The 26,601-nt window shown below is 44.3% G+C and overlaps 1 protein-coding gene and 1 long non-coding RNA gene across 2 annotated transcripts in view; one reads left to right on the forward strand and one right to left on the reverse strand.

Annotated features, from left to right (window-relative positions):
- The first annotated feature begins 4,108 nt into the window (after positions 1–4,108).
- On the forward strand, positions 4,109–8,349 carry LOC115152656 (uncharacterized). Its single transcript, XR_003867558.1, has 3 exons — positions 4,109–4,419; positions 7,265–7,311; positions 7,548–8,349. It is a non-coding gene; the product is annotated as an uncharacterized LOC115152656 (long non-coding RNA).
- Positions 8,350–10,474: 2,125 nt separating this feature from the next.
- LOC115153575 (DNA-directed RNA polymerase III subunit RPC5) overlaps positions 10,475–26,601 on the reverse strand; it is a 29,516-nt gene continuing 13,389 nt past the window's right edge. The window contains exons 6-20 of the mRNA XM_029699166.1: positions 25,424–25,506; positions 25,130–25,287; positions 24,877–24,996; positions 24,694–24,779; positions 24,352–24,396; positions 24,145–24,236; positions 23,841–23,961; positions 23,546–23,627; positions 23,314–23,373; positions 21,706–21,863; positions 21,523–21,584; positions 20,958–21,439; positions 18,518–18,595; positions 12,117–12,242; positions 10,475–11,877 (exon numbers count right to left, since the gene is read on the reverse strand). Coding sequence (XP_029555026.1) covers positions 11,821–11,877; positions 12,117–12,242; positions 18,518–18,595; positions 20,958–21,439; positions 21,523–21,584; positions 21,706–21,863; positions 23,314–23,373; positions 23,546–23,627; positions 23,841–23,961; positions 24,145–24,236; positions 24,352–24,396; positions 24,694–24,779; positions 24,877–24,996; positions 25,130–25,287; positions 25,424–25,506 — 1,810 coding nt within the window. The 3' untranslated portion in view covers positions 10,475–11,820. The remainder of the gene's footprint in view (positions 11,878–12,116; positions 12,243–18,517; positions 18,596–20,957; positions 21,440–21,522; positions 21,585–21,705; positions 21,864–23,313; positions 23,374–23,545; positions 23,628–23,840; positions 23,962–24,144; positions 24,237–24,351; positions 24,397–24,693; positions 24,780–24,876; positions 24,997–25,129; positions 25,288–25,423; positions 25,507–26,601) is intronic.

A 26,601-nucleotide genomic window follows, 5' to 3' on the forward strand; every position in this document is an offset into this window, starting at 1 on the left:
CTTTTTCCACATTTTGTTACGTTACAGCCTTAATTTATTTTAGAATAAATTGTTTTTTTCCCCTCATCAATCTACACACAATACCCCATAATGACAAAGCAAAAACAGGTTTTTAGAAATGTTTGCAACTGTATTACACATAAAAAAACTGAAATATCACATTTATATAGGTATTCAGTCCCTTTACTCAGTACTTTGTTGAAGCACCTTTGGCAGCGATTACAGCCTTGAGTCTTATTGGGTATGACGTTACAAGCTTGGCACACCAGTATTTGGGGAGTTTCTCCCATTCTTCTCTGCAGATCCTCTCAAGCTCTCAGGTCTGATGGCAAGCATCGCTGCACAGCTATTTTCAGGTCTCTCCAGAGGTGTTCGATCGAGTTCAAGTCCAGGCTCTGGCTGGGCCACTCAAGGACATGCAGAGACTTGCCCCGAAGCCACTCCAGCGTTGTCTTGGCTGTTTGCTTAGGGATGTTGTCCTGTTGGAAGGTGAACCTTCTCCCCAGTCTGAGGTCCTGAGCACTCTGGAGCAGGTTTTCATAAAGGATCTCTCTGCACTTTGCTCCATTCATCTTTCCCTCGATCCTGACTAGTCTCCCAGTCACTGCCGCTGAAAAACATCCCTACAGCATGATGCTGCCACCACCATGCTTCACTGTAGGGATGGTGCCAGGTTTCTTCCAGAAGTGACGCTTGGCATTCAGGCCAAAGAGTTCAATCTTGGTTCCATCAGACCAGAGAACCTTGTTTCTCATGGTCTGAGAGTCCTTTAGGTGCCTTTTGGCAAACTCTAAGCTGCTGTCATGTGTCTTTTACTGAGGAATGGCTTCCGTCTGGCCACTCTACCATAAATACCTGATTGGTGGAGTGCTGCAGAGATGGTTGTCCTTCTGGAAGGTTCTCACATCAGGCTCTTGGTTACCTCCCTGACCAAGGCCCTTCTCCCCCGATTGCTCAGTTTAGCCAGGCGGCGAGCTCTAGGAAGAGTCTTGGGGGTTCTAAACTTCTTCCATTTAACAATGATGGAGGCCACTGTGTTCTTGGGGACCTTCAATGCTGCAGACATGTTTTGCTAACCTTCTCTAGATCTGTGCCTCAACACAATCCTGTCTCGGAGCTCTACGGACAATTTCTTCGACCTCATGGCTTGGTTTTTGGTCTGACCTGCACTGTCAACTGTGGGACCTTATATAGACAGGTGTGTGCTTTTCCAAATCATATCCAATCAATTGAACTTACCACAGGTGGAATCCAATCAAGTTGTAGAAACATCTCAAGGATGATCAATGGAAACAGGATGCACCTGAGGTCAATTTCAAGTCTAATAGCAAAGGGTCTGAGCATTTATATAAATACAATTTTAGTGGTTTTCATTTTTAACAAATTAGCAACCATTTAAAAAACTTTTTTTTTGTAGCTTTTTCATAATGGGGTATTGTGTGTATTTAATCAATTTTAGAATAAGGCTGTAACAAAATGTTAAAAAAGTGAAGGGGTCTGAATACATTCCGAAGCACTGTATATGCACAACATAAGCCTGGCTCATGGGATATTGGTATCCACAGTACTCCATACACAACATTTTTCTTGTAATCACCCAAAAGGTTGTTTTGAACAATCATTTTTGTCTGCCCCATGGCAAAATGTTTATAATTACAAGAAATTAGCAGTAAACTGCAAAATGTTCTCTTCCCCAAGGCAAATTAATACAATTTCAGGAAATTGGCTTTAAAACTGCAACGTTTTCTCTCTGATTCCAGAGAGGGCCTTTAAAATGTTCTTTACCAGGGCCCGAGACTTGATATGTCCAGACGTGCACCGCAGAAGTCATAGTAAAACTGCTTTTTATCTCACTCTAAAGTAGTTGTGTTCTGATATTATGAGGGGGACCCTGATGAATTTGCTATCACAAAAGGGGTCCCTGGTGCAAACCAGTTTGGGAACCCCTGACCTTGTCCATGTGGTTCCACAGATGAGAAGAGTTACTAACAGTCGCTATACATCTGTGATTGGAGCAGCCTTAACCACCATATAAAATATATTTTGACATGTAGCCTAAATGTTTTATGACTTGTTTGTTTATTTAGATGAGCTTGCTATGGTCTGGCGAGAGAAACTCAAATCTACTTTGAAGAAGAAGTTTGAACATGTATTTGAGGGAATCGGGGATCAAGGAAATCCAACAAGATGTCTTAACCAGATCTACACAGACCTCTACATCACAGAGGGTGAAAGTGGAGAGGTCAACAGTGAACATGAAGTGAGACAGATCGAGACAACATCCAGGAGACCAGCAACACAAGAGACACCAATGAAATACAACAACAACTTTAAATCGTTACCCGGACAAGACACACCAATCAGACGTGTGATGACCAAGGGAGTAGCTTGCATTGGAAAAAGTCTCTGTGCAGAAGTTCATTCTGGACTGGGCTGAAGGAAAAGCAAATCAAGACATCCAGTTCATATTCCCGTTCCCTTTTCGGGAGCTGAATTTGATGAAAGGAAACAAGCAGTTTGATTGAGCTTCTTGGTCATTTTATCATGGGGATGAAAAGCGTTGATTCCTCTGACTATGGCAAGTGCAAAGTTTTGTTTGTCTTAGATGGTGTGGATGAGTGCAGACTTCCTCTAGACTTCCAGAACAATACGAGCTGTTGTGACGTCACAGTCCACTTCGGTAGACGTGCTGCTTACAAACCTCAAGGGGAATCTGCTTCCTTTTGCTCTTATCTGGATAACCTCCCGACCTGCAGCAGTCAATCAGATCCATTCTCAGTATATTGACCTGCTGACAGAGGTACGAAGATTCAACAACCCTCAGAAGGAGGAGTACTTCCGGAAGAGAATCAATGATGAGAACCTAGCCAATGGAGTCATCACACACATGAAGTCATTAAGGAGCCTCTTTATCATGTGCCACATACCAGTGTTCTGTTGGATCTCTGCCACAGTTCTAGAGAGAATTTTGAATGAAGCAGTGAGTGCCGACATCCCCAAAACTCTGACTCAAATGTGCACGCACTTCCTGATTTTTCAGACCAAACAATGGAATCAGAAGTGTGTTGGAGAGCGAAGTGGAGATCCTCTGTGGATGAGAGAGAGCATCCTGTCGCTGGGAAGACTGGCATTCCAGCAACTAGAGAAAGGCAATCTAACTTTCTACGAGGAAGATCTAAACGAGTGTGGAATTGATATCAGAGAAGCATCAATCTACTCAGGATTGTGCACACAGATCTTCAGAGAGGAGTCTGGACTGTACCAGGGGAAGATGTACTGCTTTGTGCATTTGAGCATCCAGGAGTTGCTTGCTGCTTTGTATGTGTTTCTCAATTTCAAGAATGGTGACAAATTCCAACGGTCCAACAGAGATCCTTATCCAGTAAGCTCAGAAAGTCATAATTTGGACACAAAACTTTGACCAACTTACACAGGAGTGCAGTTGATCAGGCCTTGCAGAGTGAGAATGGAGATATGGACCTATTCCTCCGCTTCCTTCTTGGCCTCTCGCTGGAGTCTAATCAGACTATCCTATGCGGTCTACTGACAGAATCAGGAAGCAGCTCAACCAGCATGGAGGGAACAGTCAAGTGCATCAAAGAGAAGATCAGAAAGAATCTCTCTCCAGATAGGTGCACCAATCTGTTCCACTGTCTAAATGAGCTGAATGACTATTCTCTAGAGGAAGAGATCCAATGCTACCTGAGATCAGGAAGTCTCTCAGAAGGCAAACTCTCACCTGCACAGTGGTTGGCTCTGTTGTTTGTGTTGCTTTCTTCAGAAAGGGAGCTAGATGTGTTTGACCTGAGGTAATACTCCACATCAGAGGAGGGTCTTCTAAGGCTGCTGCCAGTAGTCAAAGCATCCAGAACAGCTCTGTAAGTACCGGATCAAAAATCACAGAATATGAAATGATACTGGTGTTTTAATTACTTGCTCAGATTGAGTAACCCAATGTGTTTGTTGTTCAACACTATTTTGTATTTTAGTCTGAATCAGTGTAACCTCACAGAGAGATGCTGTGAACAGCTGGCCTCAGCGCTCAGCTCAAACTCTTCACACCTGAGAGAGCTGGACCTGAGTCACAGTAACCTGCTGGATTCAGGAGTGAAGCTGCTTTGTTTTGGACTGGGGAATCCACACTGTAAACTACAGATACTACTGTCAATATTCATTCAGTTCTGGGATAGATCATTATTTTTTACAATATCATGGTCATTTTAACAGTGAAAAACATTTCAGCAACTATTTTGTATTTTAGGCTGAATCGACGCTACATCACAGAGAGATGCTGTGAAGCGTTGGCCTCAGCTCTCAGCTCAAACTCCTCACACTTGAGAGAGCTGGACCTGAGTCACAATGACCTCAGCTGCTCTCTGCTGGACTGGAAAATCTACACTGTCAACTGAAGACTCTGAGGTCAGTACACATGGGGTGTAAGATACACTCTAACTAAGCTGGTCTTGCTTTTAGGGAATATTAGTTTTACAGATTGTTTTACCTCTTGCAGGTTGACATGTTGCAATATTATAGAAGAAGGCTGTACTTTTCTGGCTTCAGCTCTCAATTCAAACCCTTCGCAACTAAGAGAGCTGGACCTGAGCTTCAATTACCCACACACAGAGACGCGTACAAAGCTCTCCCTCGCCCTCCATTTGGTAAATCCGACCACAACTCTATCCTCCTGATTCCTGCTTACAAGCGAAAATGAAAGCAGGAAGCACCAGTGACTAGATTAATAAAACAAGTGGTCAGATGAAGCAGATGCTAAACTACAGGACTGTTTTGCTATCACAGACTGGAACATGTTCCGGGATTCTTCCGATGACATTGAGGAATACACCACATCAGTCACTGGCTTTATCGATAAGTGCATCGAGGACATCGTCCCCAAAGTGACTGTACGTACATACCCCAACCAGAAGCCATGGATTACAGGCAACATTCGCACTGAGCTAAAGGGTAGAGCTGCCACTTTCAAGGTGCGGGACTCTAACCCGGAAGCTTACAAGAAATCCCGCTATGCCTGTGACGAACCATCAAACAGGCAAAGCGTCAATACAGGGCTAAGATTGAATCATACTACACCAGCTCCAACACTCGTCGGATGTGGCAGGGCTTGCAAACAATTACAGACTACAAAGGGAAGCACAGCCGCGAGCTGCCCAGTGACACGAGCCTACCAGACGAGCTAAATCACTTCTATGCTCGCTTCGAGGCAAGCAACACTGAGGCATGCATGAGACCAGCAGCTGTTCCGGACGACTGTGTGATCACACTCTCCGTAGCCGAAGTGAGTAAGACCTTTAAACAGGTTAACATACACAAGGCTGCGGGGCCAGACGGATTACCAGTACGTGTGCTCCGGGCATGTGCTGACCAACTGGCAGGTGTCTTCACTGACATTTTCAACATGTCCCTGATTGAGTCTGTAATACCAACATGTTTCAAGCATACTACCATAGTCCCTGTGCCCAAGAACACAAAAGCAACCTGCCTAAATGACTACTGACCCGTAGCACTCACGTCCGTAGCCATGAAGTGCTTTGAAAGTCTGGTAATGGCTCGCATCAACACCATTATCCCAGAAACCCTAGACCCACTCCAATTTGCATACCGCCCAAACAGATCCACAGCTGACGCAATCTCTATTGCACTCCACACTGCCCTTTCCCACCTGGACAAAAGGAACACCTATGTGAGAATGCTATTTATTGACTACAGTTAAGCGTTCAACACCATAGTACCCTCATGGCTCATCACTAAGCGAAGGAACCTGGGACTAAACACCTCTCTCTGCAACTGGATCCTGGACTTCCTGACGTGCCGCCGCCAGGTGGTGAGGGTAGGTCGCAACACATCTGCCACGCTGATCCTCAACACTGGAGCTCCCCAGGGGTGCGTGCTCAGTCCCCTCCTGTACTCCCTGTTCACCCACGACTGCATGGCCAGGCACGACTCCAACACCATCGTTAAGTTTGCAGACGACACAACAGTGGTAGACCTGATCACCGACAACGATGAGACAGCCTGTAGGGAGGAGGTCAGAGACCTGGGCGGGTGGTGCCAGAATAACAACCTATCCCTCAACGTAACCAAGACTAAGGAGATGATTGTGGACTACAGGAAAAGGAGCACCAAGCATGCCCCCATTCTCATTGATGGGGTTGTAGTGGAGCAGGTTGAGAGCTTCAAGTTCCTTGGTGTCCACATCAACAACAAACTAGAATGGTTCAAACACACCAAGACAGTCGTGAAGAGGGCACGACAAAGCCTATTCCCCCTCAGGAAACTAAAAAGATTTGGCATGGGTCCTGAGATCCTCAAAAGGTTCTACAGCTGCAATATCGAGAGCATCCTGACTGGTTGCATCACTGCCTGGTACGGCAATTGCTCGGCCTCCGACTGCAAGGCACTTCAGAGGGTAGTGCGTACGGCCCAGTACATCACTGGGACCTCTATACCAGGCGGTGTCAGAGGAACGCCCTAAAAATTGTCAAAGACCCCAGCCACCCCAGTCATAGACTGTTCTCTCTACTACCGCATGGCAAGCGGTACCCGAGTACCAAGTCTAGGACAAAAAGGCTTCTCAATAGTTTTTACCTCCAAGCCATAAGACTCCCGAACAGGTAACCAAATGGTTACCCGGACTATTTGCATTGTGTGCAATGCCCAACCCCTCTTTTACTCTGCTGCTACTCTCTGTTTATCATATATGCATAGTCACTTTAACTATGCATTCATGTACATACTACCTCAATTGGCCCGACCAACCAGTGCTCCCGCACATTGGCTAACCGGGCTATCTGCATTGTGTCCCGCCACCCACCAAACCCTCTTTTACGCTTCTGCTACTCTCTCTTCATCATATATGCATAGTCACTTTAACAATACCTACATGTACATACTACCTCAATAAGCCTGACTAACCGGTGTCTGTATAAAGCCTTGCTACTGTTATTTTTAAGTCTTTTTACTGTTTTATTTCTTTACCTACCTACACACACACACACATACCTTTTTTTCGCACTATTGGTTAAGTAAGCATTTCACTGTTGTATTCGGCGCACGTGACAAACTTTGATTTGATTTGAGACTCAGGAGTGAATCTGTTCTCAGCTTTACTGGATAATCCACGCTGTAAACTGGAAAAACTAAAGTAAAAATGAATATGTGGTTGGGTGAATGAATTTGATTTTTGTAACATGATATATTTCCCATACCGGTTGCATGTGCCAATAAATCATTGTCTGATTTTCAACAGAATGGACATTGTTGAAGAGAGCAGGCTCAACTTCGGGCTTAGGAAATGTAAGTCATGACTGATGTGGACAATATGGCTGTGAAGTCAGCAAAACAATGGTACAAACAGAACCAATTTGGTTGAATATCAGAAAAACTAACATATTTTACAAGACAATTTTTTTTTCTCTTGTGGAAAATGATACATATTAGAGTTAACATTCAGTGCAGGGTTGAGTGGAAAAACTGATAGACGTTCTGTGAATGGTGTTTTTTTTCTAAACCAATTTCATATTTTCAATCAGATCACTGTGAGCTCACACTGGAGCCGAACACAGCACAAAGACTGCTCTTGCTGTCTGAAGGGAACAGAAAGGTGACAAGGGTGAGGGAGGAGAAGCCATATCCTGACCATCCTGAAAGATTTGACCACTCAAAACAAGTGCTGTGTAGAGAGGGTTTGTTTGGGAGATGCTACTGGGAGGCAGACTGGAGTGGGGAATGGGTCGGTATAGGAGTGGCATACAAAGGAATCAATAAAAAAGACAAGTTTGATGTCAGCTGGCATGGATGCAATGCCAAGTCCTGGAGACTGAACTGCTCTCATTACAACTACATTGCCTGCCATGGCGATGAGTGCACTGGCATACATGCCCCCTCCTCTCTCTCTAAAGAGTAGGAGTGTATCTTGACTGGCTGGATGGCACTCTGTCCTTCTACAGAGTTGTCTCTGCTAGATTGACCCACCTGTACACCTTCCGTACCACATTTGCTGAGCCTCTCTAGCCAGTATTTACTCTTTGGGATGGCTCCTCTGTGTCCCTGTGCTCCAGGTGAAACAGCCTTTAGTCTTCACAGGTTTCACATGCTTTACTGTTGTTAATCTGTCCTTGTGTGGAACATGGCTTCTCAAATAGCTGGACACTTTTGTGTATATAAAGTGCTATTGAAGCAGTTATTATTCCCTGTAGCTTAAATCTAAATAATGTGCAATGTTTATGATTAATGCTATTCTGTAGATGATTAACTTATCTTTTATATTCCCTTTGCTGTAGTTTTCCATATCTTGAATTAATATTAAAACTGGGTTTGTCTGAACAACAACCATCATTGAGTTGGACTCTCAATCCTTATGGTGTAAAACTCCATCACACATTTGATCTTTGAGTGAAGATTAGAAACTGTTAGCTGTTGTATTTAAAAATACTTTGGCTGGCACAGGTTGTTGATAAGGCTTGTACACGTTGGTTTACATTACATAATGCTTTTTATCTATCAGAGTATAAACTGGGGGCTGCCATGGCACCGCTCCTGTCCCGCTGACTCACCTCTGACCCCCCCCCAAAAAACGGACCTTAGACCAGTGTCAACTTTATTCAGGTCAAAGGTCTTTAATCGTGCAGGTCTAATAATGGAACTGGCCACAGAAAGACAGAATGGTAGATGAGAGGTGCTGTGGTCTCTCCATTTGTAACACGGGTGGTTCAGTGAATAATTGATCACAGGTGTAAGATCCTGTTTTCCTCTGATGTCCTGTTTGTCTATGCCGTTTCTCATTAAAACATGCGTCTCAGGTCACATCAATATCTGTACATCAATGGGCATGTAATCCTGACATAAGTTCATCACTCGTGTGTTTGTGACAAATCAGCCAGAACAGGTTTTCCATTATTGCAATCTTCATTGAGCAATACAACAACCACAAAAAATAACTGATGTCCAAATAAAGTCCTCTTGAGATAATTGATAAAATATATTCACCTGAAAATCCTGAACATTTTATGGCCACAAAGTTGTGGAATGCTTCAGAGATGATTGGACTGATTGTGCAAGTCTTCATGAAATGCCAAATGGCTCTTTTCAACATCAACAAAAGCATCTGTCAGAAAAACATAACTTTTGTCTAATTTGGCCTCTGTTATACTACACTGAACAGTAAGCTATAAAAACAGAGTAGCACACTCCATATATATATAACCTCAACAGTAATTTACTGGGTAAAAAACCACCATCACTGACGTTTCGGTGAACCTGAAGACAGTGATGCCTAAACATTATTTTTTTACACAAATTACTGGGAGGTTATATATGGAGTGTGCGACTGTTTTTGTAGCTTACAGTTTATTCACCATTAGAGAACATTATTTTGTGTAGAAGTGCTGACTATGTATGCGCCAGCTCATACTTTTTATTATACTACACTGAACAAAAATATAAACGGAAAATGTAAATTGTTGGTCCCATGTTTCATGTGCTGAAATAAAAGATTCCATACGCACAAAAAGTATATTTTTCTCATTTTGTGCACACATTTGTATACATTCCTGTTAGTGAGCATTTCTACTTTGCCAAGATAATCCACTTGACAGGTGTGTGATGTCAAGAAGCAGATTAAACAGCATGATCATTACACCGGTGTACCTTGCGCTGGGGACAATGAAAGGCCACACTAAAATGTGCAGTTTTGTCACACAACACAACAGATGTAAAAAGTGTGCAATTGGCATGCTGACTGCAGGAATGTCTGCCAGAGCTGTTGCCATAGAATTTAATGTTAATTTCTTTACCATAAGCCGCTTCCGATTTCATTGTAAAGAATTTGGCAGTACGTACAACCGGCCTCACAACCGCACACTGTAACCACGCCAGCCCAGGACCTCCACATCCGGCTTCTTCACCTGTGGGATCATCTGAGACCAGCCACCCGGACAAATGATGAAACTGTGGGTTTGCACAACCAAAACATTTCTGCGGAAACTGTCAAAAAACATCAGGGAAGCTCATCTGCGTGTTTGTCATCCTCACCAGGGTCTTGACTGCAGTTCGGCGTTGTAACCTACTTCAGTGGGCATATGCTCACCTTCGATGGCACGCTGGAGAAGTGTGCTCTTCACAGATGAATCCCGGTTTTAACTGTACTGGGCAGATAGCTTCATGTGGGCGAGCAGTTTGCTGGTGTTAACATTGTGAACAGTGCGCCCCATGGTGGCGGTGGGGTTATGGTACGGGCAGGCATAAGCTATGGACAATGAACATCATTTTAATTCAGAGATACCGTGACGAGATCCTGAGGACCATTGTCGTGCCATTCATCCACCACCATCACCTCATGTTTCAGCATGATAATGCACGGCCCCATGTCGCAAGGATCTGTACACAATTCCTGGAATATCCAGCAACTTCGCACAGCCATTGAAGAGTGGGACAACATTCCACAGCCAGAAACTATGTCCAACAACATTTTCACTTTTATTGTATTAGCATCCTTTGAATTCAACAAAACTTAAAATTAATTCATCTCCCAGACATTCAATAACCACAAACCAATCATTCTCAATAGTTTTTATTCACATTTTCCATGAGGTTCCACTTCCAAGTGCTTCTCTGCAACTCGAAACAGGCCTTATCCGCCCTGACTGTCTAGTTTTCAACTGTATCAAATATAAAATGAAAGGGTGAAAGTAAAATGTGGTAAAATTTGGGTTAACAGTTTCAAGGATTTGCACAAAAAAAACGCAGGTCAAAACAGTTGTTTTAAATGATTGCGATCACTTCAACATCAATTCACTTCTGTATTGTAATAACCCTCAGCAAACTCCTGCTTTTAGTTCCCTCACAACAGTAGTTTAAAGTGTAATGTGCCTGTAGCTATATAGGTTGACCCAGCTATTGATTGATCGCTGTGAAACACAAGCTGTTAAATAACCTTCAACACGATGTGGTGTTGTCCTGCTCTGTATGGCCTTTATCAGTGACAGAGCGTGGAGTGAATATCAAACCAAAGTTATCATTCCTCCCTTCTCCCTGAATGAAAGTCAAGAAAAGAGGAACAAAAATAGAAAAAACTAAACTCAAACTAGCAATGTGCTGCCCTAGTTAAGGCCTTAAACTGAATGGTAAAAGGACTCAAATGTGTTTCTTTTTCCCCCCCAAAGGCCACCGTCAGGATAAAACTATAGGACTGAACTCCTTAGACGAACACTACCCTCAGTCTGGTAAAATAAATTTAATTCAAAAACTAAAGCATCAGTTTATGAATTCAAAATATAGTCTAGTTCTCAATGGCATAGTACAGTGTTCCCTAATCCATTCTTCGAGTACCTCCAGGACTGCACATTTGTGCTCAGCCCTTAACCAGCCCACCCACATTAGTTGAATCAAGTTTACCTGTTCTGGGCTAGAGCACAACGAGCTGTTCTTGGGGTACTAAAGTACAGATTGGGAAATAATAGCATAGTAAATCTATTTTTTCAGTATTGTCTCACTTGAATACACAGACATCTGTGCTCCAGCTCCAGCCCTTGTGAATATGGAAGGTCTCCTGTCCACCAGGCCGCCTCCATTTGGACCATGCTCAAGTGACTTATTCAGCAACAATAACAACAAGCATTATGTTCTGACAGGAGCAGATGGACGTCTCAGTCCTCCAATCCCGGTCCTGAGAGCTGGGGGCAGGAGGACTGCGATTGGTTCTTGTGTCTGACTGCCCTGCCTCCCCGTACAGAGCCCTCCCACTAGGCTCTGGGGGAGTGGGTTTAGTTGGGTGATGGTGGCCACAGGGGCGTGTCCTCAATGATGTCAGGACTGTAGGGTACCCTTGAGGTACCACATCCCTCCTAAGCTCACACAGCACTCCTAATAAGACAGGACCAAACAGACAGGTTAACATTACCACACCTGATTCTTCAGACAGTTCTAAATTGTGTTCCTACAGCCCACTCAGCTACTCAATGCCAGCTCTAGAGCAGATTCCAGAAGCCGTTCTGAAGATGGTTCCAGAACCTATTCTAAAGTTGGTTAACAGCCCATTCTAAAGCCAATTCTAGATACTGTTCAGCAGTCTGTTCTACACTTTGTTCTGAGGCCTGTCGTACCTTGAGCAGGCGGTCCATGTCGGCCTTGGTAGTCTGGTCTCCCAGCTCCTGCGTCAGCCTGGTCTGGATCACGTTCCTCCTTACCCGGTAGTTCTTCATGAAGATCTCATACAGGACCTGACGGTGCTGGGGGGGGGGGGGAAATGACGCAACAATATGAAGATCTTTTTAAATGTAGAGGCAGAAAAAAACGAAAAGGGAGCTCAAACACATCCACATTTCTGAAACTAAGTAAGGGAAGGCATACAGTGCCTTGCAAATGTATTCATCCCCTTGGCGTTTTTCCAATTTTTATATATATATATATATATATATATAAAAAAAGTACCTTTATTTAACTAGCCAAGTCAGTTAAGAACAAATTCTTATTTACAATGACGCCCTACCCCGGCCAAACCCGGACGACGCTAGGCCAATTGCGCGCCACCCTATGGGACTCCCAATCACTGCCGGATGTGATACAGCCTGGATTCGAACCAGGTACTGCAGTGACGCCTCTTGCACTGAGATGCAGTGTCTTGCGTCACTCGGTAGCCCATTTTGTTGCATTACAACCTGTAATTTAAATTGATTTTTATTTTCGATTTCACGTAACGGACATGTCCAAATTGGTGAAGTGAAATGAAAAAAATTACTTGTTTTCAAAAAATAAATGTTATAGTTAAAAAAACAAAAGTGGTGTGTGCATATGTATTCACCCCCTTTGCTATGAAGCCCCTAAATAAGATATGGCGCAACCAATTACCTTCAGAAGTCACATAATTAGTTAAATAAAGTCCACCTGTGTGCAAGTGTCACATGATCTCAGTATATATACACTTGTTCTGAAAGGCCCCAGAGTCTGCAACACAACTAAGCAAGCGACACCATGAAGACCAAGGAGCTCTCCAAACAGGTCAGGGACAAAGTTGTAGAGAAGTACAGATCAGGGTTGAGTTATAAAAAAATATCAGAAACCTTTAAACATCCCACGGAGGACCGTTAAATCCATTATTAAAAAATGGAAAGAATATGGCACCACAACACACCTGCCAAGAGAGGGCCGCCCAACAAAACTCACGGACCAGGCAAGGAGGGCATTAATCAGAGAGGCAACAAAGAGACAAAAGATAGTCTAATACAGGGGTGTCAAACTCATTTTAGCTCAGGGGCCACATGAAGGAAAATCTATTCCCAAGTGGGCCGGACCGGTAAAATCATGGTATATATATAACTTAAAAACAACAACTTCAGATTGTTTTCTTTGTTTTAATACGATCAACATAAAACATAAAGCTGGAGCCTGAGGACAGTGTGTCCACAATAGTACAAGCACAACATCACTATTAATCATAAAACACCAAGTTTATTTGAAAATTCTAAAGAAAAAGAACACACAAACACACAATGCCTCAGTGATTCACAGAAGTATATCACAGATCACAGAACTATATCAGGGTGTCTCATGCAGCACTTTAAGTGGGGTTGCATAGTTTATTTGACTCCTGATACCTGGCATCTTTTAGCTTTCACCAGCGCATCAATATCAGGCGTCACATCCTGAGTGGCAGCCAACTTCAGGATGTGATTCAAGTGCTTGTGCGTGAGCCTTGAGCGCATCTTTGTTTTATTTATGCTCATTACAGAGAAAACTTGCTCACAAAGATATGTGGTTCCAAACATGCACAACAGTTTTGCAGCGAGGGCTGTCAAGTTGGGGTAACCTGGCAAGAGATTCTGATAAAATGTGTCCAAGCCAGCTGCGGCAAATTTGCCCTTCATATCCGAGTCACACTGCAAGTCTATTATTTCAAGTTGGATGCTGACGGGCAGATCAGAGGGATTCACGGTGAATGGCGAGCAAAAAACGTTGAAGTCTTTCTCCAGTTCACCAAAAATCTGAAAGCGTTGCTCAAACTCCCGTAACAGTGCCGTTCGTTATTTTATCTTTGAACCGCTTCATGTCTGCCACATGTTGGGTCGCGCACACATTTTTCAGACAGGGGAAGTGAGCTGCATCACCACCGGCGAGTTGCGTCTCCCACAATGACAGCTTCAACTTGAAAGAACGTATGCTGTCATAATACTGCGTGACGACTTTGTTGCGCCCTTGCAGCTGTTTGTTCAAGTTATTCAGGTGCTCTGTAACATCCACCATAAATGCAAGGTCCTGCATCCATTCTGCGGAATGAAATTCTAACACTGGTTTGCCCTTTTCTTCCATGAACTGTTCAATTTCTTCTCGTAAATCAAAGAAACGCCTAAGCACAGCACCTCGGCTTAACCATCTTACCTCAGTGTGGTATGGCAGGCCATGGATGTGGTCTTTCTCTCTGAGAAGGCTGTCAAACCGACGGTGATTCAGGCTTCTGGATCGGATGAAATTAACAGTTTGGATGACCACCTTCATGACGTTATCCATCTTTAATGACTTGCAACACAAAGCCTCCTGGTGCAAAATACAGTAAAAAGTCCAAAAATCACGTCCTCCATTTGCAGATTGCACTTTCTCTTTGAACTTTGTCACAACGCCTGCTTTTTTCCCGATCATTGAGGGCGCACCATCTGTAGCCAGGCTGACAGCGCGGGACCAGTCCACTCCGACCCTGTCCAGCGCGCCAACAAGTGCGGTGAAAATATCAGCTGCTGTCGTTGTATCTGTCATCGGCACCAACTCCACGAACTCCTCGGTGACGGTCAATGTGTCATTAACTCCGCGGATGAAAATGGCCAGTTGTGCAACATCTGTAATGTCCGTACTTTCATCAATTGCAACTGAAAACCCAATAAATGACTTTACTTTTTGCTTCAACTGGCTGTCCAAATCCACTGAAAGATTGGAAATCCTGTCTGCAACTGTGTTTCTTGTCAGGCTGATATTTGCAAAAGCCTGGCGCTTTTCAGGGCACACAATCTCCGCTGCCTTCATCATGCATGTTTTTACAAATTCACCCTCACTAAATGGTTTTGAAGCCACTGCGATTTCATTAGCAATGAGGTAGCTAGCTTTCACTGCAGCGTCACTGATGTCTCGGCTGTGAGTAAACACAGACTGCTGTTTCTTCAGACCCGCCAACAGTTCATTCACCTTCTCTCTTCTCTTCTCTGCTGTCCTTGAAAGTTGTCATATTTGTCGGCATGAAGACTCACATAGTGGCGACGAAGGTTATACTCTTTCAGCACTGCAACATGCTGTGAACACACCAAACATACAGCTTTCCCATTCAATTCCGTGAATAAATAGGAGGATGACCATTTTTCTTGGAACACTGCACTCTGCGTCCACTTTTCTCTTTTTTGACAGAGACATATTGGGGCAATGAGGGTGCCATAGCACAAAATGTTAAAAGTAGAAGCCGTAATAATTATCGCGGGCAAAACAAAGTAGCTCATCTGGACTGGCTGCACTTGCTTGACCTACTTGCTCTGCTCCGGTATAAACAGTTTGCTTGCTTAACACAATTGCTATTGCGCCATCCAGTGGACGCAATTGGAACAGCAGTTTCTTTTATTGAAAAATTGCAGCTCATTTTTATACTTTACAAAATCATATCGCGGGCCGGATTAAACCCCTTTGCGGGCCTGATCCGGCCCGCGGGCCGGACGTTTGACACCCCTGGTCTAATACGTAGGTGACGGATCCAATGTCTCATTATGTTTATTTTTTTATTTTTTATTATGACTTATTTATTGTATTTTTGTATATATAATTTTTTAAATGCTCGTCTGTTACTGTCACTTTTACATATTGTTGTCTAATAACTTTTCATTTTTGATTTGAATGTTCTTAATTGGAAAATGCAAAATAAAACAAAAAAATTAAAAAAGACCAAAGACAACCCTGAAGGAGCTGCAAAGCTCCAAAGCAGAGATTGGAGTATCTATCCATAGAACCACTAAGCCGTACACTCCACAGAGCTGGTTTTTACGGAAGAGTGGCCAGAAAAAAGCCATTGCTTAACCTGTTGGGGCTAGGGGGCAGTATTTGCACGACCGGATAAAAAAACGTACCCGATTTAAACTGGTTACTACTCTTGCCCAGAAATGAGAATATGCATATAATTAGTAGATTTGGATGGAAAACACTAAAGTTTCTAAAACTGTTTGAATGGTGTCTGAGTATAACAGAACTCATATGGCAGGCCAAAACCTGAGAAGATTCCATACAGGAAGTGCCCTGTCTGACAATTTGTTATCCTTCTGTTGCATCTCTATCGAAAATACAGCATCTCTGCTGTAACGTGACATTTTCTAAGGCTTCCATTGGCTCTCAGAAGGCGCCAGAAAGTGGAATGATGTGTCTTCTGTCTCTGGGCGAAGAACAGCAGGAGATTTTGTGAGTGGTCAGGCTGAGAACAGTGACACTGGAGATGCGCGTTCATGAGAATTCTCCATTTTTTTCTATCAGCCTTTGAATGAATACAACGTCGCCCGGTTGGAATATTATCGCTATTTTAAGAGAACAATTGCATAAAAATTGATTTTAAACAGCGTTTGACATGCTTCGAAGTACGGTAATGGAATATTTGGAAAAAGTTTGTCACAAAATGCGCTCGCGCGTCACCCTTCGGATAGTGACCTGAATGCACGAACAAAACGGAGCTATTTGAATAGAACTATGGATTATTTGGAACCAAAACAACATTTGTTGTTGAAGTAGAAGTCCTGGGAGTGCATTCTGACGAAGAACAGCAAAGGTAATCAAATTTTTCTAATAGTATTTCTGAGTTTGGTGAGGGCCAAACTTGGTGGGTGTCAAATTAGCTAGCCTGTGATGGCCGAGCTATCTATTCAGAATATTGCAAAATGTGCTTTCGCCGAAAAGCTATTTTAAAATCTGACACCGCGATTGCATAAAGGAGTTCTGTATCTATAATTCATAAAATAATTTAGGTATTTTGTGAATGTTTATCGTGAGTAATTTAGTAAATTCACCGGAAGTTTGCGGTGGGTATGCTAGTTCTGAACATCACATGCTAATGTAAAAAGCTGGTTTTTTATTTAAATATGAACTTGATTGAACAAAACATGCATGTATTGTATAACAATGTCCTAGGAGTGTCATCTGATGAAGATCATCAAAGGTTTGTGCTGCATTTAGCTGTGGTTTTGGTTTTTGTGACATATATGCTTGCTTTGAAAATGGCTGTGTGATTATTTTTGGCAGGGTACTCTCCTGACAATCTAATGTTTTGCTTTCGCTGTGAAGCCTTTTTGAAATCGGACAATGTGGTTAGATTAACGAGAGTCTCGTCTTTAAAATGGTGTAAAATAGTCATATGTTTGAGAAATTGAAGTTATAGCATTTTTGAGGTATTTGTATTTCGCGCCACGCGATTCCACTGGCTGATGACTAGGGTGGGACGCTTGCAGTTAAAGAAAAAAATTAATAAACACGTTTGGTGTTCGCCAAAAGACATGTGGGAGACTCCCCAAACATATGGAAGAAGGTACTCTGGTCAGATGAGACTACAATTGAGCTTTTTGGCCATCAAGGAAAATGCTGTCTGGCGCAAACCCAACACCTCTCGTCACCCAGAGAACCCCATCCCCACAGTGAAGCATGGTGGTGGCAGCATCATGCTGTGGGGCTGTTTTTCCATCAGCAGGGACTGGGAAACTGGTCAGAACTGAATGATGGATGGCGCTAAATACAGGGAAATTCTTGAAGGAAACCTGTTTCAGTCTTCCAGAGATTTGAGACTAGGACGGAGGTTCACCTTCCAGCAGGACAATGACCCTAAGCATACTGCAAAAGCAACACTTGAGTGGTTTAAGGGGAAACATTTAAATGTCTTGGAATGGCCTAGTCAAAGCCCAGACCTCAATCCAGCTGAGAATCTGTGGTATGCCTTAAAGATTGCTGTATACCAGCGGAACCAATCCAACTTGAAGGAGCTGGAGCAGTTTTGCCTTGAAGAATGGGCAAAAATCCCAGTGACTAGATGTGCCAAGCTTATAGAGACATACAGCTATAATTGCTGCAAAAGGTGGCTCTACAAAGTATTGATTTTGGAGGGGGTGAATAGTTACGCGAACAAGTTCAGTTTGTCTTATTTCTTGTTTGTTTCAGAATAAAAAAATATTTTGCATCTTCAAAGTGGTAGGCATGTTGTGTAAATCAAATGATACAACACACCCCCCCCCCCCCCCCCCCCCCAAAATACATTTTTATTCCAGGTTGTAAGGCAACAAAATAGGAAAAATGCCAAGGGGGTGAATACTTTTGCAAGCCACTACAGGCCCAGACATGCAGACTTGTTGTGATCAGAGTATTTCTGCATGATTTCAAAACACAGGTTACATACACACTTCCAAGTGATCCAGTGGGTGCAGTGGGCATGTGGAATGATGAGTGAAAAGGAAAACAAAATGATTACAGACTTGACTAGAAGAAGAACCCTGACCCCAGGTGTTGTTACCTTGTCGAAGGTCTCTCCTGTCTCCCACGCAACAAACACCTTCTGCTCATCCGCAGCTGCCGTGCTCTGGGCTGGAAACTACAGGGGAAAAGAGAGACCAAACCGATGAAATTACATGAAGAGAAAGACAACTGATGAAACTGCAGGAGAGGGGATAGGAGTGAAACTACTGCAGTGACCCAGAGTCTTATAGTACTGGGCTTTACATACACAGGATACCTTATATTACAAGAAACTACACTTTGGATTAAGTTATTCCCAATCTCAACAAAACAAAACAGGCGTGCTGTGTTAAGAAGATGACTAAGTCACTCTTGATAAGAGCATCTGCTAAATGACCAACATGTAAATGTAACAGGATCTCTAATCCATCCCAAGACCATTAAGTAAATCCCTGATTCAACCCTCTCCACTCCAAGAAAGCATTAACCTCTGCTGGGATAGGATAAAGTTGCCCCTCGAAGCTGATCCAAAGTCAGTTTTGCGTTCATCTGACTATTGTTTAGTAAGTATTTGGGGAGTGGGATCTGATCCTAGATGTGTGTGTACAGGCAAATTCTACACAGGGCTTAATGGTTAACTCCTCCTGGAACGGTAATAGGCTTTGTGCTCACAGCCAATAATAGAAGCTATTTAACAGTGGACAGTTTCCTCCGTCCAACCCCTCCTCATACCTCCCTACCTCATTCCTCCTTCCAGGATCTAAATCCTACAACATCCCGAGGAGCGCAAGGGGGATAAGAACCTAAGCCAGGTTAAAAAAGGGGATTTGATACTCAGAGGGAGGAGACTAGCTCCTTATCCACACAATAGGTAGCAGTGTCTCAGACCTGAATACAATAGGTAGCAGTGTCTCAGACCTGAATACAATAGGTACCAGTGTCTCAGACCTGAATACAATAGGTGGCAGTGTCTCAGACCTGAATACAATAGGTGGCAGTGTCTCAGACCTGAATACAATAGGTGGCAGTGTCTCAGACCTGAATACAATAGGTGGCAGTGTCTCAGACCTGAATACAATAGGTGGCAGTGTCTCAGACCTGAATACAATAGGTGGCAGTGTCTCAGACCTGAATACAATAGGTGGCAGTGTCTCAGACCTGAATACAATAGGTGGCAGTGTCTCAGACCTGAATACAATAGGTGGCAGTGTCTCAGACCTGACTACAATAGGTGGCAGTGTCTCAGACCTGACTACAATAGGTGGCAGTGTCTCAGACCTGAATACAATAGGTGGCAGTGTCTCAGACCTGAATACAATAGGTGGCAGTGTCTCAGACCTGAATACAATAGGTGGCAGTGTCTCAGACCTGAATACAATAGGTGGCAGTGTCTCAGACCTGAATACAATAGGTAGCAGTGTCTCAGACCAGAATACAATAGGTAGCAGTGTCTCAGACCTGAATACAATAGGTAGCAGTGTCTCAGACCTCAATACAATAGGTAGCAGTGTCTCAGACCTCAATACAATAGGTAGCAGTGTCTCAGACCTCAATACAATAGGTAGCAGTGTCTCAGACCTCAATACAATAGGTAGCAGTGTCTCAGACCTCAATACAATAGGTAGCAGTGTCTCAGACCTCAATACAATAGGTACCAGTGTCTCAGACCTCAATACAATAGGTACCAGTGTCTCAGACCTCAATACAATAGGTACCAGTGTCTCAGACCTCAATACAATAGGTACCAGTGTCTCAGACCTCAATACAATAGGTAACAGTGTCTCAGACCTGAATACAATAGGTAACAGTGTCATGGGTATTAATGCTAACAATGTTCATTCAACTACTTCTCTGATGCGTACTATGGCATTAAGAAAACCATGAGAGCAACGTTTAAAGAACCACACCTCATTAGGAAAATGTAGGCTTCACCTAAGGTACAGTGCAGGCTGGTAGGGTGTAATAGAATTGAACAGTTAGATTCTACAATCACACAGCCATCAGGCTCTATTCAGAAAGCTGAACCTGAGAAGGCCAATCCTCCATCGCCTCACTGCTCTCACTCTACTTCCTACTTCCTACCCTCAGGAGTAAAGCCGGTGTGCTGCTACAGGGACAGATCACACACCAAAACCACCGTTAGTTTGTTGTTCTGTTTAGGAAAGGTGATAGCTGCACTCCTGAGTCAAGCAAGAGACCATCATTGCAGCGGAGAAGAGAACCCGGGCAGGCTGAGTTTAATCTGGCCGGGAGCCAAAAGCGGATCTCTTTAGTCCAAGGAGAGGATGTTTATCTGTGGATATCCAGACTTACTCACCGGGTGGAAGAATGGGCCGGTCTTTAACTGAAATTCTCCAGTACCACAGGGGGTTGTCTGTTTTCCAGGGGAACTGACCCCAACCCCCTATCCCCATCTCATGCCAGTTTCAAAACACAAAACCCAAGGGTGGCCCTGGTGGGATGGTAGTCATGCAGCAGGGATAGGGTCTAATACTCACAGGCACCAGTATCTGTTTGCATTGGCTCATCAGTATAGTATCCTGTAGCAGGCGGTCTGAGATGGAGTGGAACAGGCTGTGTCCGGGAGGCAGGGAGGCCAGGTGGAGGTTGAACAGCCTCTTGACTTCGCTCAGCGTCAGCACGTGCTGCTTCTTGAACGTGTTCCACACAAAGTCCCTCAGCTCAGGGGACGGTGAGGGAGTGGGGGTCCCGCCGTGCCCGTTATGAGGGTTCGAGGCGGGGCAGGTAGCGGAGGATGAGGGGTAACCGTTAACCAAACCATTAGGGTGCACGGATGAGCACGAGTCCATGGGTTCATCTTCACTGACGGGTTCTTCTTTGACCCGAACCCCAGTTTCGCCACTCGCCTCGGCTCCACCCTGTCGACGAGCGCTCAGGTCCTTCTCTAGAGAGGGCTGGTTATGCCGTGCACGTTCATGGGCAGCCTTCAGCCGCTGCTCGCCACTCACGTGCACAGTTTCTGTAACGGACAGAGAAACAGTTTTCAGCTAGAGACAATTATAAAACATTATGCCAGAAAGACACTGCTACAAGCACACAAACCTGTTTCTAGGTCCTTTTTGGATACCAGGTCATCCTTAGAGAAGTTGAAGACCTTCTCCAATCTGCAAAAAAAAAAAAAACATGAAAAAAAATAAATAATAATCAACAGTCTCTGTCCATGTTACCTTACCAAGGCAAACAGTGAGTGATAATGTGTGTGTGTTTGCGTATGTCATGTCTTACTTGCTCTGTATCCCCATCCACAGCATGTGCTGCCGCTGGGCCACGTCAGGGTGCTTCTTGATGAAGGCACCGTCGCTTGGCAACAGGAACTCCCAGCCACGGTTGATACGAGGCACCGCCATATGTTCCAGGAAGTCCTTCACGTCCTCCGGGGGGAGCTGGAAATAACAGGGAGGACAAATAGTTAGCAACACCCTCTGGAGCAGAGGAGGCTGGTGGGAGGAGCTATAGGAGGACAGTCTCATTGTAATGGTGGAGTGGAATAAATGGAACAAAGCCAAACGTGGTTTCCATGTGTTTGATACCGTTCCATAATTCCATTCCAGCCATTACAATGAGCCCATCCCCCTATAGCTCCTCCCACCAGCTTCAACTGCTCTGGAGGTAACTTATTGGGGGGGGAGGGGGGGACAGACGTTTAAGTAACACCCTCTGGTGGTAACTGTTAGTGAGGGGAGGAACAAACTTAAACTTGAGTGGGTTGAGTCCCTGACGTGATCTTCCTGTCCGGGTTGGCACCTCCCCTTGGGTTGTGCCGTGGCGGAGATCTTTGTGGGCTATACTCGGCCTTGTCTCAGGATGGTAAGTTGGTGGTTGAAGATATCCCTCTAGTGGTGTGGGGGCTGTGCTTTGGCAAAGTGGGTGGGGTAATATCCTGCCTGTTTGGCCCTGTCCGGGGGTTTCGTCGGACGGGGCCACAGTGTCTCCCGACCCCTCCTGTCTCAGCCTCCAGTATTTATGCTGCAGTAGTTTATGTCTCGGGGGGCTAGGGTCAGTCTGTTATATCTGGAGTATTTCTCCTGTCTTATCCGGTTTCCTGTGTGAATTTAAGTATGCTCTCTCTAATTCTTTCTTTCTTTCTCTCTCTCGGAGGACCTGTGCACTAGGACCATGCCTCAGGACTACCTGGCCTCAGGACTACCTGGCCTGATGACTCCTTGCTGTCCCCAGTCCACCTGGCTGTGCTACTGCTCCAGTTTCAACTGTTCTGCCTGTGGCTATGGAACCCTGACCTGTTCACCGGACGTGCTACCTGTCCCAGACCTACTGTTTTCAACTCTCTAGAGACAGCAGGAGCGGTAGAGATACTCTGAATGATCGGCTATGAAAAGCCAACTGACATTTACTCCTGAGGTGCTGACCTGTTGCACCCTTGACAACCACTGTGATTATTATTTGACCCTGCTGGTCATCTATGAACATTTTAACATCTTGGCCATGTTCTGTTATCATCTTCACCTGGCATAGCCAAAAGAGGACTGGCCACTCCTTATAGCCTGGTTCCTCTCTAGGTTTCTTCCTAGGTTCTCGCCTTTCTAGGGAGTTTTTCCTAGCCACCATGCTTCTTCACCTGCATTGCTTGCTGTTTGAGGTTTTAGGCTGGGTTTCTGAACAGCACTTTGTGACATAAGCTGATGTAAGAAGGGCTTTATAAATACATTTGATTGATTGACTTATAGGAACACTTGTGAAGTGTGTTACACCATATAGTTTAAATAAAGTGGTATTTGAATTGGCCATCTTTGGCCAGGTGTGAGACACTACAGGTGGCTTCAGTAGCACCTCCTGGTGCAGTGAACTGTTTAAACAGTTGATGTTGATGATTACCTTGATGATGGCTGCAATCTCCTTCCTCATCACCGAGCGATCCTGAGTGAATCTCCACATCTGAGAAGAGAAACAAGAACATAAAACACACATATATACAAAACCTGTTTAAATTTCACCATGAAGTCTTGAAATTTGAACCTCTTGTCAATGAACATGCACAATCGTACTGTGGACCTGTGCAGGAAGATCTCCTCGGAGATATGGTAGGGGTATAAAAAGTGTGACTCACCACAAAGTCTCTTCCTCGACACAGCACCTCAGCAGGCACACCACTGTGGGGACTACAGCTGTTCTTAGGATACAGTACGTCACTGAGGGAACAAAAGAGTGTTCAACTGCTTTCAGGGACATGACCTGAAATATTTCCTTTTTTTTTTTTAAAGTATCCAAGCATAATCTTTGTTCATGAAATCACACATTTAGATCTTGAATAATTAAACCAGAAGTAAGAAGACTTTTTTTTGGATCTATTTAATCTGGATCTGTGAACCTGGTCTGCCACAATCCTGCTCTGCTTGTCTCACCTTTTGACCACCCAGTTGCCCTGCACCAGTAGCGCCACCTGCTGGATGCAGCGCAGCACTGCAGTGGAGTCTGTCCCAGGGGTCAGCAAACCCATCAGGTTGGCAAACGGCATCACCTTAACTAGAGGGGAAGAGAGAAATGATGGAAAGAATAAGATGGAGTACATGGGCTCGTAAGCAACAATTTCACTGTTATTTCTACACCAGTTGTATTCGGCACATGTGACAAATACATTTGATTTGAAAACATTTCCCTTGGGAAAAATGAAGATTTATTGGAGCAAAAGTAAGAAGGTTAGTGTACCGTTCTTCATCAGGGTCTTGATCTGGTCACCGAGCGGCAGCGTCCGGAGCTGAGCCATGGACAGCATGTTACTGGGACCTACGGGCCTCACACTGACACACACACACACACACACACACACACACACACACAAAGGACTCATCAGTTTCATACCTGAAATGTTACAACATGGCTTAATACATTACACACCATGCAAGTTTGACTTACATCTTCTCCTCTGCGACAGGAGGCATGAGCATTGCCAGGTACTCCCTGAGGGAGAAAAGAAGGAGAGGGATGAATAAAGGGAGCAGGAGAAAAGAGAGGGATGAATAAAGGGAGGGAGAAGGAAGAGACAGAAGGAATGACACAAAAGCAACCCGACAGTCCAAAAAAACAAAACACAAATCGGCACAAAAATGAAACAGAAGAAGCCACTTTGAAATAGGGACACTACGTGTTAGTACTCACTTTCAAATAGGGACACTACGTGTTAGTACTCACTTTCAAATAGGGACACTACGTGTTAGTACTCACTTTCAAATAGGGACACTACGTGTTAGTACTCACTTTGGAGTTTTCACCAGTTCTGTGTTCTCGGAACCTCCCATAGCCTGGCAGTACAGGTATTGCCTCTCGTGGTCCGAACGCCCATCCTAAACACACACACACAAAGTAGGTGTTGAGTTGAGATTGGCTGTGACTTGGATGAACAGAGGTCACATAAAACAGTGTGTGAGAGCGCCCCCTTACATTGAGGCCGTGGTAGTGCAGGTAGACCCAGGATTCCTCTGCCTGTTTCTTTTGAAGGAAGTCGTACGACTGGATACGCCTCTGACGAGCCTGCTCCGACTCAGGACGGGAAAACCTCACCTAGAGGAAAGAGACAGGTTTAATTTGACCATCCCAATACTGACAAAGAAAACAGAGCTCAACAATTGATTTACGACGGCCATTTTGTGTGAACTGTGATTGTTATTGTGTGTGTGTGTGTGTGTTTCCTTACAGTGACGGCCTTGACATCTTCCTCTGCCTCATCCTGAGAGGAGTCTCCCCCCTCGTTAGCGGCCTCCCGCTCTCTGTGTTTGCAGTCAGCCTTGTCCAGATAGGAGAAGCTGGGTCGCATCTGGAGGATGCCCTGCAGCGGCGTGATATGGAGCTCACCTGATGACATCATCAACACCCGTCAGTGACATCACACCGAGTCAGAGACAAACATTTAGATATCAAGACTAACATGAACACAAGCAGGAGAGCAATGACAGTGCTGATGGATATGAATGTACAGAAACACAGCTACCTTTCCTGAAGATGGCAGCAGCGTATCTGGAGGTGTTGGTCGTGGACTGGATGGATGTGAACGTCTGCTTGTCCATCATCTTCCTGCAAGGAGATTGATCAATGACCAGCGTGTCACAGACACAGCATATGACAGATGACATACACAAATGAGACGAACACAGAGTACTAAGAAGTGAACCGACACAAAGTGTACAAAGTCGCCTTCCCTGTGGCTCAGTTGGTAGCGCATGGTGTTTGCAACGCCAGCATGGTGTGTGCAACGCCAGGGTTGTGGGTTCGATTCCCACGGGGGGCCAGTACAAAACATTTTTTTTTAAATGCATGAAATGAAAATGAAATGTATGTATTCACTACTGTAAAGTCGCTCTGGATAAGAGCGTCTGCTAAATGACTAAAATGTAAATGTAAGTCATGGGTGGGCAGCATATGAGCCAATTCAATCTGGCCCGCGGGAGATTTACATTTATATACATAGTATATGGGACTGATTTTACGAAATTTTGCTTAATTCATTTGATTAATATTATGTTGTTTCTGCTCCAAGAAAAACGAAAAACCCTCTGGGTTTCCATTAGGATGGAACATAAAATATGGTGCTGTACAACGTGATGGTCGGGAGTAGGCTACAGTGCTGGGCTATTGAGCTAAATGATCCCTGTGTCATGCGGGAGACCGGGGTTCAATTCCCTGGCAGTGAGGAAGGGCTAGGCTGTCCTTCTAAATAAGAATTTGTTCTTAACCGACTTGCCTTGTTAAATAAAGGTTACACTAAGAGCATAACATTTATACACCATCATTTTAGTCTAACCAACACCCAAACGGAGATTCAGACAAAATAAAAATCGAATTGATTTATCAAGACCCGTCCCCATGCTTGTCTCAGAGCAGCGCGAAACGGTGATGAAATAGTTGTAGGATATTGCTTCTAACTTCAATATACTCTTTAAATAAATACGACCGACCACTTTTAACAGCACATTACACAACACTAGCGAGACTCATGTCGCCTACGGTTGGCCTACAGTATATTGAAAAATATGGCGTGACTCTCCGTCAATAATTACATGTAGAGGATTGGAGGATTCTAAATTAAAACCAAATGCCGCCTCATGGGTCTCCCAGTGGCGGCCGGCACGGGTAGCAGGAGAGGCCCCATCCACAAAGTATCAAAATACA

Source organism: Salmo trutta, chromosome 18 (assembly GCF_901001165.1).
Source record: "Salmo trutta chromosome 18, fSalTru1.1, whole genome shotgun sequence".
Classification (NCBI taxonomy): Eukaryota; Metazoa; Chordata; class Actinopteri; order Salmoniformes; family Salmonidae; genus Salmo; species Salmo trutta.